General features: G+C 49.1%; 1 protein-coding gene across 1 annotated transcript in view; it reads right to left on the bottom strand.

Moving 5' to 3' along the window:
• Positions 1 to 356: 356 nt before the first annotated feature.
• The window catches only part of tmprss13a (transmembrane serine protease 13a), a 15,870-nt gene continuing 3,951 nt past the window's right edge, over positions 357 to 12,275 (bottom strand). Inside the window, exons 5-11 of the mRNA XM_060075143.1 lie at positions 12,104 to 12,230; positions 11,585 to 11,680; positions 11,400 to 11,443; positions 11,124 to 11,286; positions 1,085 to 1,266; positions 606 to 704; positions 357 to 470 (exon numbers count right to left, since the gene is read on the bottom strand). Of these exons, the coding sequence (XP_059931126.1) occupies positions 409 to 470; positions 606 to 704; positions 1,085 to 1,266; positions 11,124 to 11,286; positions 11,400 to 11,443; positions 11,585 to 11,680; positions 12,104 to 12,230 (773 nt within the window). The 3' untranslated portion in view covers positions 357 to 408. The remainder of the gene's footprint in view (positions 471 to 605; positions 705 to 1,084; positions 1,267 to 11,123; positions 11,287 to 11,399; positions 11,444 to 11,584; positions 11,681 to 12,103; positions 12,231 to 12,275) is intronic.

The following is a 12,275-nucleotide window of genomic DNA, read 5'->3' as shown; positions in this document are numbered from 1 at the left end:
TAGGGGGGGAGTGAGGTCCAGGTAGGGGGGGAGCAGTGAGGTAGGGGGGAGCAATGAGGTAGGGGGGGAGTGAGGTCCAGGTAGGGGGGGAGCAGTGAGGTAGGGGGGGAGTGAGGTCCAGATCGGGAGGGAGTGAGGTAGGGGGGGAGCAATGAGGTAGGGGGGGAGTGAGGTCCAGGTAGGGGGGGAGCAATGAGGTAGGGGGGGAGTGAGGTCCAGATCGGGAGGGAGTGAGGTAGGGGGGGAGCAATGAGGTAGGGGGGGAGTGAGGTCCAGGTAGGGGGGGAGCAGTGAGGTAGGGGGGGAGTGAGGTCCAGATCGGGAGGGAGTGAGGTAGGGGGGAGCAATGAGGTAGGGGGGGAGTGAGGTAGGGGGGGAGTGAGGCAGGGGAGGAGTGAGGTCCTGGTTTCAGGGTCCATGCAGCAGCCAGTAGGGGTGATTCTTCAGAGGTCTTGGTGTAGAGCTCAGCCCTGTGCGTGTTGGACACTTTGCTGAGATAATTGTGTTTAATCATTTAGTTGTATTTAAAGGGGAACACCATTTGAGGCCCTTTAGCCAACACACGTATCCATCCCTGAACATCCCTGTCATAGTTAGGTCCCTACCAGCCCCTTCCTCAGTGGTGCCGAAGCCAGTCGTCCAGCACTGCAGCCCGTCCTCAAACTGCTGGTCGAACCCGGGCAGGCAGGCCGGGGTGACCTTATCTGTCCAACAGAAGCACAGCGCCATTTAGAATAGGGTCCTACATACAAAAGGGATCATGTACATTCAGCGCGCTGAGCAGATGCTTTTATCCAGAGCGACTTCCAATCAGTCCATTCCTCAGAAGAAAGAGAAACGACACCATATGGCTGGTGTAGACAGTAAGGGGGCCAAGCACTAACCATCACTAGGTTAACCCGTTCCCTGTATACAGCACAGACAGCGAGGAGAAGACGCTACACAATGCTAAGGACTATTTGTTAATTGCCAGGACGTACAACACACAATAAGTGCTTACATTAAGGGTCAGGACGTACAACAACCAGTGCATAAGAGGGGCGTGGGGGGTAAGGGGGAGGCAGAGGGGGGTAGGGGTCCTCACCAGCGCTGAAGTCCACCTGCAGGCTGAGCCGCAGTAGGGCGATGTCCTGGTCGTTGGTCTGGTTGTTGTAGTTCTCGTTGAGGAGGATCTTGTCCACCTGGTAGGGCCGGGGCAGAGCCTTCTGGGACAGAACCCCGGCATACACACGCCAGTTACTGGTGACCCGTGAGGCGGACAGGGAGCTGTGGGCCGAGAGACACACGCCAGTTACTGGTGACCCGTGAGGCGGACAGGGAGCTGTGGGCCGAGAGACAGTCAGCACAGGAGACACCGTAGGACCCGTGGCGAAGCTAGACCCTTTTTGGGTGGGCTCAAGCCCAGCCTAAACTGCCTTAGCCCACCCAATCGTTTCGTCCTCAAATCTAATATTTTTGACACAAGCAATGAGAGGATGGATGCTGTACACTAATGAACAGGTTCAAATGGGCGGGAAATGGAGCGCAACCTTCCTGCAGGAATCTCTAACCTCTGATTGGTGGGTGGGCGGCTCCTGTTTGACAAAACCAAAAATGCAGCCCGAGCGCACCTAACATAGTTCCTGCTGTTTTGTCTGTCAAAGAGAATAGCTAGTCTTTATCAGAAAATCCACGATTTCCAGCTGTGTTATAACATGATCTGGTAATAATAATAATAATAATTTTAAAACCTTGACATAATCTGTCAGATGTCTATTAAATGACAGTTCACCACAAGGCGATTCTATCTATGCCTCTTCTTGAATTGCTTCATGTTTTAGTCTGCAGAGCCTTCTAATGCTGCGTAGCATGATAAGCATGATAAGGAGCAAGGAGCAGAAAAAGTTGACATGGGGGCTAATTTTCAGTTGAAAAAAATGCTGGCATTATTTTATCAGCTGAGGGCGTATTCATTGCCATAACAACGTGAGCTAATCAACAAGTACAACATGTTCTAATACTATGAGACTTAGGAAATCGCCCTCAGCTGATTAAGGCCCCTATCTTGCTTCTGGCGCAATTGACTTTCTCACTGGCGCTTGTGTCGTTGCTAGTTTGCAAATGGCGCAGAGCGTTCTTTTTCCTCCTGCGCCACGTGTCGGTAAATTAGGGAATGATCTTGCACCCCAAGGGGCGGTTTGGCGAAAGGAGGAGGCGTGTTCTGGCGCAAACGTTCCCTGGTGCTATTTTGCAGTTTCAGAAATCACTTGCGCCACAAACCAGGAAATACCTGGTTTAAAGTCAGTGGTGCATTGTTCAGATGCTATTTTAAGGGCGCATGCATAATGTTGCTTGTGCACCTTGCGCATAAACTTTGCTTCTCTCATCTACCTAGCCACACATTCTTGGTAAATTATTTGGGAAAGAACAGCTGATACAGCAGTAATAAGTTGTACTTTTAAATCAATACATCTGCAAACACTGTGCCGCAAACACATATTTTCTTGACACAGACATCGTGTACATGCCCATAACTTAGGATTGATAAGTATTTGATTGTGAGAAAACATGGTTTTGCCGCGAGTGAGTGTTAAAAAGAATGAATGAATGCGGGTGTGCGTGTGTGTATGCGTAAAATAATTAATGAATGCTGGCGCGCGTGTGTGCGTCCATCTGTTTAAACACACAAACTAAACACGTGACGCATAATACAGTCCATGGCAATGTATAACGGGGGGACAGATGCATATTAGGAACACAAGTCGAAATGATAATGCTTACAATACTGATAAGAAACAATGTTTATAATGTATTGCGTATATCATACCGCATATCATGTGTGTTAAGTTTTCTTTGCCAACATTTATTTGAGGACTCAGTATTTTTGAAGTTGTGGAAGAAAACCTTATTCCATGTGTGAATTAGGCCATATTATTTGGCCATAAACTGAGCCATTTGAAGTTTGAAACTCATGTGCATCTGTCTAATCGGAGACTGCAGACGCGCTGTCAAAATATCAACTCGTCAGATTCAAATGCGCTCATGGCTCTTAAAGAGGATGGGAGCTGGCACTCTCATTGGTTTATTGCACGTTACGCCCAAACCACACCTACGGGTAATTAGGCTACTTCAGACCAACCCTTTTTAGATTTGCGCCGGGTGCAAGAGTAATTTTTGCGCCGGTAAAATAGGAACATCGCCATAGAACCACCCGCAAAGCTACTTGCGCTTGGCGCTTCTCACTTGCATTTCAGAGCGTTAAACTGGGGCCCTAAAGGTGTCAGGGGGGGTGCGAGCGGCAGAGGGCACTTAGTGTCTCATTTATTTATTTATTTTAATATGTTACTTATTTTATTTTATTTTCAGGGGTCAAGTTTTACAAGAATTTTGATCTTACAAAGTCATGACAGAGGGACTTGGTGTGTCTTTATTCATGCTTCAAAGATGAACATATATATATTTTTCTGAAAGGGAATAAGCTGATGAAGCTGACAAGTGACCAATGTTTACTGTTTAAAAATATTTTTATTAAATGCAAAACCCAGTGAAACATTTTCTCTTGTTTCTCTGTTTTGAGATTCACACAGACTTAGCAGTCTTGTTTAAATGTTACAAATTGAGTTAATAAACTGAACTTGGAAATTGTTGCAGATGTTATCTCCGCTAATTTTATTAATCTAAATAAATAAATATTAGCAGGTTCTCAATAGTAGGCTATTTCACTTCAAGTAGTGCGTGAAAAAATGTCTGTCTCCTAGGGGGGGAATGACAGAAAATAATTTAGAACCACTGGTCTAGAACATGTTGTACTTGTTGATTAGCTCACGTTTTTATGGCAATGAAAACGCCCTCAGCTGATAAAATAATGCCAGCGGTTTTTCTTAAACTGAAAATTAGCACCCTTTTTTTTGTTGCATCAGAACAAAAAGATTTTTTGCCATCAAAGTTTTATAAAAATGTATGGGTCCCTGAAAGTGAGACAACATAGATTAGTGCTCCCGAAATAGTGGTCTGTTTCTCATAGTATTCGGCTACATGTTGTACTTGTTGATTTTTTTGCATCACAAGTTTTATTAAAATGTATGTTGATACAATTTATAAAATTGTATGGGTCCATGAAAGTGAGGCGACATAATTTAGTGCTCCCGAAATAGTGGTATGTTTCTCATATTATTAATCTAGTACATGTTTTACCAATGTGTTTCAGTCAGTGGTGGGACGTCAGGGCCAGCAGGGCCTTCTCTGTTGGCCCTGTCTAAATCGAAATAATATATCTAGATTATGTATCAAAATTACTTTAATTTGTGTCTGAACGCATCTTAATTCCATATTTTTTTCAATACTTACAACATAATTAATTGTAAGGCTCCTAAGACTACTGTGGGCTTAATATCCTTGCTGGAATAGCTGTTGTAAAATATGTGGCATAAAGGCCTACTTGTATGTTTCATTTTTGTTAATGAACTGGCGTTGCACTTGTAATATTGTCGCAATAGGCTACTTTATTGAATCCGTTGAAATTGCGAAAGCATCCGGTGAAAAAACAATAACTGTGAACACTTGTTTTTGTGTCATGTGTGTGATGTGCAGTCTGGTTGCGGAGTGACATAAGGACAGATCTGATGGTGATGCTGCATTACTCCAGCTCTGCGGTAATGCAGAGTGGTGTGCGTGGGACATAAGGACAGATCTGATGCTGAGGCTGCATTACTCCAGCTCTGCGGTAATGCAGAGTGGTGTGCGTGGGACATAAGGACAGATCTGATGGTGATGCTGCATTACTCCAGCTCTGCGGTAATGCAGAGTGGTGTGCGTGGGACATAAGGACAGATCTGATGGTGATGCTGCATTACTCCAGCTCTGCGGTAATGCAGAGTGGTGTGCGTGTGACATAAGGACAGATCTGATGGTGATGCAGCATTACTCCAGCTCTGCGGTAATGCAAAGTGGTGTGCGTGGGACATAAGGACAGATCTGATGGTGATGCTGCATTACTCCAGCTCTGCGGTAATGCAGAGTGGTGTGCGTGGGACATAAGGACAGATCTGATGGTGATGCTGCATTACTCCAGCTCTGCGGTAATGCAGAGTGGTGTGCGTGGGACATAAGGACAGATCTGATGGTGATGCTGCATTACTCCAGCTCTGCGGTAATGCAGAGTGGTGTGCGTGGGACATAAGGACAGATCTGATGGTGATGCTGCATTACTCCAGCTCTGCGGTAATGCAGAGTGGTGTGCGTGGGACATAAGGACAGATCTGATGGTGATGCTGCATTACTCCAGCTCTGCGGTAATGCAGAGTGGTGTGCGTGTGACATAAGGACAGATCTGATGGTGATGCAGCATTACTCCAGCTCTGCGGTAATGCAAAGTGGTGTGCGTGGGACATAAGGACAGATCTGATGGTGATGCTGCATTACTCCAGCTCTGCGGTAATGCAGAGTGGTGTGCGTGGGACATAAGGACAGATCTGATGGTGATGCTGCATTACTCCAGCTCTGCGGTAATGCAGAGTGGTGTGCGTGGGACATAAGGACAGATCTGATGGTGATGCTGCATTACTCCAGCTCTGCGGTAATGCAGAGTGGTGTGCGTGGGACATAAGGACAGATCTGATGGTGATGCTGCATTACTCCAGCTCTGCGGTAATGCAGAGTGGTGTGCGTGGGACATAAGGACAGATCTGATGGTGATGCAGCATTACTCCAGCTCTGCGGTAATGCAGAGTGGTGTGCGTGGGACATAAGGACAGATCTGATGGTGATGCTGCATTACTCCAGCTCTGCGGTAATGCAGAGTGGTGTGCGTGGGACATAAGGACAGATCTGATGGTGATGCTGCATTACTCCAGCTCTGCGGTAATGCAGAGTGGTGTGCGTGGGACATAAGGACAGATCTGATGGTGATGCTGCATTACTCCAGCTCTGCGGTAATGCAGAGTGGTGTGCGTGTGACATAAGGACAGATCTGATGGTGATGCTGCATTACTCCAGCTCTGCGGTAATGCAGAGTGGTGTGCGTGGGACATAAGGACAGATCTGATGGTGATGCTGCATTACTCCAGCTCTGCGGTAATGCAGAGTGGTGTGCGTGTGACATAAGGACAGATCTGATGGTGATGCTGCATTACTCTAGCTCTGCGGTAATGCAGAGTGGTGTGCGTGGGACATAAGGACAGATCTGATGGTGATGCTGCATTACTCCAGCTCTGCGGTAATGCAGAGTGGTGTGCGTGGGACATAAGGAAAGATCTGATGGTGATGCTGCATTACTCCAGCTCTGCGGTAATGCAGAGTGGTGTGCGTGGGACATAAGGACAGATCTGATGGTGATGCTGCATTACTCCAGCTCTGCGGTAACGCAGAGTGGTGTGCGTGGGACATAAGGACAGATCTGATGGTGATGCTGCATTACTCCAGCTCTGCGGTAACGCAGAGTGGTGTGCGTGGGACATAAGGACAGATCTGATGGTGATGCTGCATTACTCCAGCTCTGCGGTAACGCAGAGTGGTGTGCGTGGGACATAAGGACAGATCTGATGGTGATGCTGCATTACTCCAGCTCTGCGGTAATGCAGAGTGGTGTGCGTGGGACATAAGGACAGATCTGATGGTGATGCTGCATTACTCCAGCTCTGCGGTAATGCAGAGTGGTGTGCGTGGGACATAAGGACAGATCTGATGGTGATGCTGCATTACTCCAGCTCTGCGGTAATGCAGAGTGGTGTGCGTGGGACATAAGGACAGATCTGATGGTGATGCTGCATTACTCCAGCTCTGCGGTAATGCAGAGTGGTGTGCGTGGGACATAAGGACAGATCTGATGGTGATGCTGCATTACTCCAGCTCTGCGGTAATGCAGAGTGGTGTGCGTGGGACATAAGGACAGATCTGATGGTGATGCTGCATTACTCCAGCTCTGCGGTAATGCAGAGTGGTGTGCGTGGGACATAAGGACAGATCTGATGGTGATGCTGCATTACTCCAGCTCTGCGGTAATGCAGAGTGGTGTGCGTGGGACATAAGGACAGATCTGATGGTGATGCTGCATTACTCCAGCTCTGCGGTAATGCAGAGTGGTGTGCGTGGGACATAAGGACAGATCTGATGGTGATGCAGCATTACTCCAGCTCTGCGGTAATGCAGAGTGGTGTGCGTGTGACATAAGGACAGATCTGATGGTGATGCTGCATTACTCCAGCTCTGCGGTAATGCAGAGTGGTGTGCGTGGGACATAAGGACAGATCTGATGGTGAAGCTGCATTACTCTAGCTCTGCGGTAATGCAGAGTGGTGTGCGTGGGACATAAGGACAGATCTGATGGTGACGCTGCATTACTCCAGCTCTGCGGTAATGCAGAGTGGTGTGCGTGGGACATAAGGACAGATCTGATGGTGATGCTGCATTACTCCAGCTCTGCGGTAATGCAGAGTGGTGTGCGTGGGACATAAGGACAGATCTGATGGTGATGCTGCATTACTCCAGCTCTGCGGTAATGCAGAGTGGTGTGCGTGGGACATAAGGACAGATCTGATGGTGATGCTGCATTACTCCAGCTCTGCGGTAATGCAGAGTGGTGTGCGTGGGACATAAGGACAGATCTGATGGTGATGCTGCATTACTCCAGCTCTGCGGTAATGCAGAGTGGTGTGCGTGGGACATAAGGACAGATCTGATGGTGATGCTGCATTACTCCAGCTCTGTGGTAATGCAGAGTGGTGTGCGTGTGACATAAGGACAGATCTGATGGTGATGCTGCATTACTCCAGCTCTGCGGTAATGCAGAGTGGTGTGCGTGGGACATAAGGACAGATCTGATGGTGATGCTGCATTACTCCAGCTCTGCGGTAATGCAGAGTGGTGTGCGTGGGACATAAGGACAGATCTGATGGTGATGCTGCATTACTCTAGCTCTGCGGTAATGCAGAGTGGTGTGCGTGGGACATAAGGACAGATCTGATGGTGATGCTGCATTACTCCAGCTCTGCGGTAATGCAGAGTGGTGTGCGTGGGACATAAGGACAGATCTGATGGTGATGCTGCATTACTCCAGCTCTGTGGTAATGCAGAGTGGTGTGCGTGTGACATAAGGACAGATCTGATGGTGATGCTGCATTACTCCAGCTCTGCGGTAATGCAGAGTGGTGTGCGTGGGACATAAGGACAGATCTGATGGTGATGCTGCATTACTCCAGCTCTGCGGTAATGCAGAGTGGTGTGCGTGGGACATAAGGACAGATCTGATGGTGATGCTGCATTACTCTAGCTCTGCGGTAATGCAGAGTGGTGTGCGTGGGACATAAGGACAGATCTGATGGTGATGCTGCATTACTCTAGCTCTGCGGTAATGCAGAGTGGTGTGCGTGGGACATAAGGACAGATCTGATGGTGATGCTGCATTACTCCAGCTCTGTGGTAATGCAGAGTGGTGTGCGTGGGACATAAGGACAGATCTGATGGTGATGCTGCATTACTCCAGCTCTGCGGTAATGCAGAGTGGTGTGCGTGGGACATAAGGACAGATCTGATGGTGATGCTGCATTACTCCAGCTCTGCGGTAATGCAGAGTGGTGTGCGTGGGACATAAGGACAGATCTGATGGTGAGGCTGCATTACTCCAGCTCTACGGTAATGCAGAGTGGTGTGCGTGGGACATAAGGACAGATCTGATGGTGTTGCTGCATTACTCCAGCTCTGCGGTAATGCAGAGTGGTGTGCGTGGGACATAAGGACAGATCTGATGGTGATGCTGCATTACTCCAGCTCTGCGGTAATGCAGAGTGGTGTGCGTGGGACATAAGGACAGATCTGATGGTGATGCTGCATTACTCCAGCTCTGCGGTAATTCAGAGTGGTGTGCAGTGACATAAGGACAGATCTGATGGTGATGCTGCATTACTCCAGCTCTGCGGTAATGCAGAGTGGTGTGCGTGGGACATAAGGACAGATCTGATGGTGATGCTGCATTACTCCAGCTCTGCGGTAATGCAGAGTGGTGTGCGTGGGACATAAGGACAGATCTGATGGTGATGCTGCATTACTCTAGCTCTGCGGTAATGCAGAGTGGTGTGCGTGGGACATAAGGACAGATCTGATGGTGATGCTGCATTACTCCAGCTCTGCGGTAATGCAGAGTGGTGTGCGTGGGACATAAGGACAGATCTGATGGTGATGCTGCATTACTCCAGCTCTGTGGTAATGCAGAGTGGTGTGCGTGTGACATAAGGACAGATCTGATGGTGATGCTGCATTACTCCAGCTCTGCGGTAATGCAGAGTGGTGTGCGTGGGACATAAGGACAGATCTGATGGTGATGCTGCATTACTCCAGCTCTGCGGTAATGCAGAGTGGTGTGCGTGGGACATAAGGACAGATCTGATGGTGATGCTGCATTACTCTAGCTCTGCGGTAATGCAGAGTGGTGTGCGTGGGACATAAGGACAGATCTGATGGTGATGCTGCATTACTCTAGCTCTGCGGTAATGCAGAGTGGTGTGCGTGGGACATAAGGACAGATCTGATGGTGATGCTGCATTACTCCAGCTCTGTGGTAATGCAGAGTGGTGTGCGTGGGACATAAGGACAGATCTGATGGTGATGCTGCATTACTCCAGCTCTGCGGTAATGCAGAGTGGTGTGCGTGGGACATAAGGACAGATCTGATGGTGATGCTGCATTACTCCAGCTCTGCGGTAATGCAGAGTGGTGTGCGTGGGACATAAGGACAGATCTGATGGTGAGGCTGCATTACTCCAGCTCTACGGTAATGCAGAGTGGTGTGCGTGGGACATAAGGACAGATCTGATGGTGTTGCTGCATTACTCCAGCTCTGCGGTAATGCAGAGTGGTGTGCGTGGGACATAAGGACAGATCTGATGGTGATGCTGCATTACTCCAGCTCTGCGGTAATGCAGAGTGGTGTGCGTGGGACATAAGGACAGATCTGATGGTGATGCTGCATTACTCCAGCTCTGCGGTAATGCAGAGTGGTGTGCAGTGACATAAGGACAGATCTGATGGTGATGCTGCATTACTCCAGCTCTGCGGTAATGCAGAGTGGTGTGCGTGGGACATAAGGACAGATCTGATGGTGATGCTGCATTACTCCAGCTCTGCGGTAATGCAGAGTGGTGTGCGTGGGACATAAGGACAGATCTGATGGTGATGCTGCATTACTCCAGCTCTGCGGTAATGCAGAGTGGTGTGCGTGGGACATAAGGACAGATCTGATGGTGATGCTGCATTACTCCAGCTCTGCGGTGATGCAGAGTGGTGTGCGTGTGCGCTGTTGTTGTTGCTGAAGATCAACTTTCTTGTTGTGGATGTTATGCAGTAGCGCATATTGTGGCTGTGTTGGCTGCATTGGCACCTAATAAGAAATGTGTGTGCATGTCTGAGTGTTTGGGGGTTGGCCGTTGGTGGAGTTTGTTACTAAAGGCCCTGACTTAAACCCCACGGTACGCTACTGGTTTCAGTATCATATTCAGGAAAATATGGTCATTTTTGAGTGAAACTTACACAAAGGAAGTTTAATATACCTCAAATTTGTTATTACAATTCACATCCATGGATTATTCCTTCATCCAAACAGTCTTTTTCCTATTATCACTTTAGTGGTTCAGAACTGCATTATTTAGCTGACACTGCCAGCTATTGGCTTAGACATACAACAGCATAGTATCTAAGAAAATAAAGGTTGTGGGAAAAGAAAATCTTGGGCAGGAATCTTTATATGCTTCATATACACCTGTGGCTTCCTGGGGTTGAGCCCCCCCAAAAGTCAGAATCGCCCCTGCGTAGGACCACCGGTCTGTGATGGTATAGACGGGTCTATGGTGGTTTTGACCGGTCTATGATGGTATAGACCGTTCTGTGATGGTATGCATCGGTCTGTGATGGTATAGACCGGTCTATGGTGGTTTAGACTGGTCTATGACAGTATGGACTGGTCTATGATGGTGTGGATAGATGTGTGATGGTATAGACTGGTCTATGATGGTGTGGACAGATGTGTGATGGTATAGACTGGTCTATGATGGTGTGGACAGATGTGTGATGGTATAGACTGGTCTACGATGGTGTGGACAGATGTGTGATGGTGTGGACAGGACTAGGGTCATATATATAGGTCATGTGACCCTCACCTGGGGAAGCAGTGGGCTGCCGTCAGCACAAAGTCCGGGGCGATCAGGACGCCTCCGCAGGTGTGCTTTCCCCGGAAGTGGAGGGACACCTGCCACGGCCACTGGCCCTCGCGGGCCGCAGTGCCCCCGATGATCCTGGAGCTGGAGCGCTGCAGACCGCACTCTGCCAGCAGGGGGCACATCACCTCCTTCTCAGAACAGCATCACACTACTACGCCCTAGGATTCATCCCACTATGATCTGCGCTGTGATTGGCTGGGTGGCTCCTCTCCTTACCGACACACTGGAGGGAGACAGCAGCCTTGTCCGGACACGAGGCGCTGAACACCATAAGAACAACCAGGAGAACGACATTAAACCACCAGCAGAGTGAGGCCCCCGCCCACAGGTCCTACTCCTAATGGGGAGCTGGCTTCTGATTGGAGCCAGTCATCATCAGGAAAAGCACAAAATGGGCTTACCTGACATTCACCTGACCCTGAATAGTCTGAGATGATGTGCCATTCAAAGTTAGGGCATCGGACGGCTGCAGGCTGACTGCCTTGCTGCTAAAAGACCTGCAGAGTATAAGATAGAGGGAGAGAGAGAGAGAGGGAGAGAGGGAGAGGGAGAGGGAGAGGGAGAGAGAGAGAGAGAGAGAGAGGGAGAGAGAGAGAGAGAGCGCGAGAGAGAGAGAGAGAGAGAGAGAGACAGAGAGACAGAGAGACAGACAGAGAGGGAGAGAGGGACAGAGAGACAAACAGAGAGGGAGAGAGGGAGAGAGACAGAGAGGGAGAGAGTGTGGGAGGGAGGGAGGGAGGGAAGGAGAGAGAGAGAGAATGAAGCAATAAACATGTTGCCCAATATTATTACATATGCAAATAGATCTCAGATTCAGTGTCTCAGATTCTATTCCATTCGCGAGAGAGGAATGCAGCATAGCCCGTCTTCAGTGTCACTAATGAATCAGATGCTGTGGGTGGGGGTGAGGGCTGCTTTACCTTCTGAAGCCCAGCAGAGCGCAGGTGTGGTCGGCGTGGGCCCGGTCCCAGCCCGCGTGGCACACGGGCAGGAAGCGGCCATCCTGGGCGGTGCGGACCTGCAGACGGTCCCCGTCAGCAAACCGTACTGCAGGAAGGAGGAGGAGGAAGACGGGAAGGAGTCAGGGAGGAA

Source organism: Gadus macrocephalus, chromosome 16, assembly GCF_031168955.1.
Source record: "Gadus macrocephalus chromosome 16, ASM3116895v1".
Taxonomy (NCBI): domain Eukaryota; kingdom Metazoa; phylum Chordata; class Actinopteri; order Gadiformes; family Gadidae; genus Gadus; species Gadus macrocephalus.
The sequence above is the reverse complement of the archived record's forward strand: the minus strand, read 5'-3'. Positions and strand labels throughout refer to the sequence as shown.